General features: G+C 35.3%; 1 protein-coding gene across 1 annotated transcript; it reads left to right on the forward strand.

Moving 5' to 3' along the window:
• Positions 1–487: 487 nt before the first annotated feature.
• On the forward strand, positions 488–3,370 carry LOC121412824. Its single transcript, XM_041605586.1, has 2 exons — positions 488–1,628; positions 3,205–3,370. Exons 1-2 carry the CDS (start codon positions 991–993, stop codon positions 3,368–3,370), a joined length of 804 nt encoding a protein of 267 aa, XP_041461520.1. The 5' UTR covers positions 488–990.
• The last annotated feature ends 1,816 nt before the right edge of the window (positions 3,371–5,186 follow it).

Consider the following 5,186-nt stretch of genomic DNA (forward strand, 5'->3'; position numbering starts at 1 on the left):
AGGTTTCCCGCCAAGTTGTGCCGAGGCTCATTTACCTCTTCAGCCCCAAATTGGAAAATCCCCGGTCCTGTAACAATGTACGAATCTCGAGAACTCGATGATGATACCGTGATTGGCATCATTCTTGGGCATGCCGATACTCAAGAATACTTAAATCGACCAAAGAAGAACAAAAAACATCAACCAACGACCAAAGTGCAGCCAAAAAATATGAAGAAGAAGCGCCCCTCAAATAACGAATCCAAGGGCGGTAAAATGCTTCAAACATTTCGGAAATGCTTTGGAGGCCTCGTCTCAAGAACTATTTAGCCCATTTTATTTGCATTATGGAGGTTTCTTATGATTTTTTTTCCTCGAAACATGTGACGTGAGCAGAAATACAGGACATTTATTGTCAATTCTTTCTCCATTATGGTGTGCATGAATACGTGTCATCAACCATCAACGCGTATATAGTTTCTGATAAACTTCAATAATGTTTCATTATCAGATGCATTCATAATATGACGGCATTTTCAAAATAACTCTCCAAAATAATAAGAGTAAACTGTACGCAAATATTCAAGCACTTCACAACTTACAAGGCTTCATTGATTTTTGTTTCGTCGTCTGCGAGGACCGTTTGACTTTGGCAAAAAGAATCTGTTATATTTTTCTTTTTCTCATGAGCCTGGACGACAAACTCACCTTGATTTTATACTGTCTGATTTGGGAAAACCCTGGAAGAAACTTGATTGAAATAGATATTGCAAGAAAGAAAGAAAATGTTTGGGTTGCGTGGGATGCGCCTTCGCACCAAATAAACATCAACTGAAACATTTGTTTTTCTTGCAACAATCACTTTAAAAATATATACACACGACATTGGAAAAAGCGAAGTTTCCCGCCAAGCCGGTTATTGAGTCCCACTTTTCAGAACGTGTCGTTCTGATGACTTAGCCAGAATGGATCATTCTTAAGATAAATCTTAAAAATCTCTTTATCAAAACAATGTACGAACCTCGAATACTTGATGATGACAAAGCAATTGGCATCATCCTTGGGCATGCCGACACACAGGTATACTTGAATCGAACAAAGGCCAAGAGCAAGGTGTCCAAATCACCTATCATCAGAAAAGCACAGAAGAAGCCTCCTCATTGTCTCTCACGTCCCCCAATCTTGCCCAAAAGTGACAAAATGAAGCGAGAAATTCTTCAAGGGCCTTGCCTCAGGAGTTGCTTCGTCGTATCTATCTTCTTCAGCATCGTCGGGATCGCACTGGTTGTCGCCGGCACGGTCATGCTCACCAGACCACGTTCATCGTCATCGCCGTCATCGTCGGGCAACAACCACCAGTGGATGCTCATATTGGGGTTACTGACGGTCTTTGTGGCAATTGCTTGTTACCTGTGTCTTCGGAACTACTGCGTCTACCATCTAGGAGAAGCTCCTGTCAAGGTGTTGTCCATTGAAGGGGAAGAACTGAAAGGTTGTCAATACCAAGTGGTGAAGAACATGAAGAATATGGAGGATAGTGAGAAGGGACACACTGAGTCAGAGACTGCACCACATCTGCAGGCAGATGAAACACAAGATATGGAACTTAAAGAAGTCTCGGATGAAGAGGAGAGTGACATCTCCACAAGGTAAGAAAAGCACGACTATCTTTAATCTGTGTGTCAGGATACGCAGGGGCGGCAGGTCCATGGTTGATCGGATGGGGGGGGGGAGGTCTACTTATAATTTCTGCCAACAAAAAAGTTCAAGTTAGTATTTCAAGCATAGACCTTGACAAAGGTAATGAGATATAGCGAGGGACATTGAACCAAGTGAAAGTGAAGGTCAACTACTTAGAAGTAATTGCCCCACCCTATATAAATAAATGACCACCAAACAAAACAAAAAATGGAGAGAAAAAAAAGTACTTGTTAAATGGGGATGAAATATTCGATTTCCTAATGTCTACTCTATACCCGGACTCTATAAAACAATTGGTATATGCAGATCCTTATTCATGTATTTGATATACATGTATTAAAAAATTGTCTTTTCATGCCTTTGGCCTATCAAAACCAAAACAATTATCAACAGGACATTGAAATCTTTGTAGGATTGTCGAGGCTGTTACAAGCTTTACTAGCTACTTGATATCATTCATAAACCTTGTTCATTATATGCCTGTTTAATTTCAGTGATTAATATAGTACATTTGCATCTACGTCACAAGGAAACGAAAGGGTTTTCACTTCCACGAAAAGAGAATGGAAAAATGATTAAGTTGAAACTGGGAAAATTAGATACGGGTACCTACATCTATGAAAAACTTGTGCACTGTAAAAACTGCGGTGTTAAAACTGACACCAATTGGTGTTAATAGAGGACCACACCCTGAGGTGTTAAAATTACACCCTAGAGATTAAAAGTAACACCAAAGAGTGTAAATGTAACAACAAAAGGTGTTGTAATAATAGGTGTGAAACTAACACCACCAATTTAACACCGGTGTAAAATAACTGGTGTGGTCCTCTATGTACACCGGTTAACACCACAGTTTTTGCTGTGTATTGCGGTGCACATAAGAAATATTTTACATAGAAAAAGAAATAAACATTTGCACCCGTCCGGTGAATGAACTATACGATACGCTTTACCTGTTTTTTTTATTATTATTATTTGGCATTTAATAGATTGTAACAAAACTAATAATTTTCATGACGCATCATTAATGTTTGTGGGAAATATTTCAAAGTGAAGCTGGAGAAATAGATGATTTAAGGCTTCTGCCCTATTAACTGGTGTAGGATAAAAAAGAGAGATTTGTAAAAATTATTTTCATCATGGAATTTTCTTGAATGTTTGGCATATACTATTCTTTTGCATACTAGATATGCGAATTCAATTTATTTAGGTCGATGTTTTTGCCCGTTTTTTCGGGCCAAAGCTCCGTACCTAATAGTCAATTTGTTGTTTGTCTCACCAATTTTCTCAATCACGTTATTTTACAAACATTGCTTTATGTGGATTTCTATTTTTCCAATGTTACATTTATTTCTAATACATTATGTCAAGCAAACATTCACCTCATTTTCATCGAAAAAGAATTTTGCGATATTTTTGTGTTAAACAGAAGAGAAAAATATTGTTGTTTCGTGTTATTTTAGAACTAGAACCTCAACTTTATAGTCCTATTCAAAGAATCTTTTCTGTTTGTTTTTCTTTTAGGGTAGGACATACGACCAACTATGTCAGTCTCACATTGATAGAAGGGCAAAGGAGAGAGTCCGTATCTCTGCCAATTCACTCTGACACAGAATGTCATCTCGATGACCATCTCGACGTCGGGTTCCAAATAGAGCTTCGAAGGATGTCCAAGGTTTCGCAGGTTTAGGGATCGAGCCCCAGATAATATTTGCGCCATTAGATATTTGGATTAGTGAACTATCTATTATCTTTGTAATCAAGATTGGATTTTGCAATATGACATTCTGCAATGTTGGTGCGTGAAAAGGACAACGAAAATGATATAATCACATGCAGTAATATATATTTCAAGAATATTGCAATTATATTATTCAGTATTCAAACAAAGGGTTGAAAATTCCTTTATTATGTTCAACGCTGTAGATTTTTAGACTAGTCAGATTGGAAAAGTTTAAACTAACTTTATAGGAATTTTATTACCTATAAGCCTACATATATACAAAGAAATACATGGTTTAAAGCATACTCGGATAACCATTATAATCATTATGCTTCAATATGAATTAAAATGCATTTATTGCAACTTATTCATGCTATTTAAGCATGTATTTATATGATTGGATGTAATTTATAGATATTCATGTAATGTAAATTCATATATAATTTAACACTATATGTTTAATGTATGTCGATGGTGACTGAAGGGGTAGGCCCCTACTCCATGCTGCTTAAAAATGATATCTCAATAAAAAGGCGAACGCTGAAAACGTCATTAAAGTGAGAAAAAAAATAACGAAGTTATTGGTTTTTATTTTAAACTTTAGCAAGTATTAGTAACTGACACCATGGTCTAACTCTGTGCTAAAATTATGGAGAGTCAAAAAATGTCAAAATTTTCCTTGCATTGTAATGTCGCGTATTTACTTTGTTCTTTTCTAACTCGTGAATGGTGAAGAAAGCTATCATATTTATCCTTCCGAAACAGTGAAGAATGATTTGATAAAAAATGAGCTCATACATTGAAATTCTACTAGAGATTTATGCCACTATTGGCTATCCATACTTGAACCACAACTTCGAACCAGAGTTTAAATTAAACCCGACTTCAGAATGGGCCTTTAAGTTATTCAGTGTGGTTATGAATGCAGTAGGTGGGTTGATGATGTCAAGTCCTCAACTTATATTTCCATACTCTATTACATTAAATCATATAATCATTTTATAACAGCATTATCTCTCTTGTTACAAAAATAGCTACATGAACAATTATCTTTTGGCATTCAATTAGCAGCTAATCCTATTTTTTACATTCTTGGAGGAAAAATTAAATAAATATGATTTTATATTAATGCAAGATCGCTCATTGCACTTTATTTTTTATGAAAACACGCATTACCATGATTACTGTTATTAAATTACCAAACTAATGCAAAATATAAAGATGTCAACCTTTACTCCTTGTCCGATTTGATAATTTTTTTTATATTACAAATTGTATTTTGCAAGGCATTTCTGTATTTGTTATGTTTAATGTATGTCGGTGGTGATTGAAGAAATAACGAAGTTATTGTATTTTAAATTTCGCAACCATTTTGCGAACAAAGTAAGTTATTTAATGTTGTCATTGGATATTGATGCGTAGAATTACTGTTTCACCAAAATAATGCAAAATGTAAAAATGTCATAACTTTTATTCCTTGAAAGTTTTGATGAAATTGTCATTGTTTTGTTGTTCTAATATTACTTTATTATCTGATCGTATAGTATTTTCACCATGGTCTTATCCTTCAAGATCTTATCCCGTGATAATTGTGGCCGACATTATATGATAAAGACTGACAGTTTGACATTAAAACAATAAGACAGTGCACTTCACACCAGCCAGATTTGTACCATAATAATAATAAGAAGAAGATAATGATGATGATGATAATAGGCCTGGTGGTCATGATGATTGTGATGGTGATGATAATAATGATGAATTGATGATGATGATGAATCAT

Source organism: Lytechinus variegatus, chromosome 4 (genome assembly GCF_018143015.1).
Source record: "Lytechinus variegatus isolate NC3 chromosome 4, Lvar_3.0, whole genome shotgun sequence".
Classification (NCBI taxonomy): Eukaryota; Metazoa; Echinodermata; class Echinoidea; order Temnopleuroida; family Toxopneustidae; genus Lytechinus; species Lytechinus variegatus.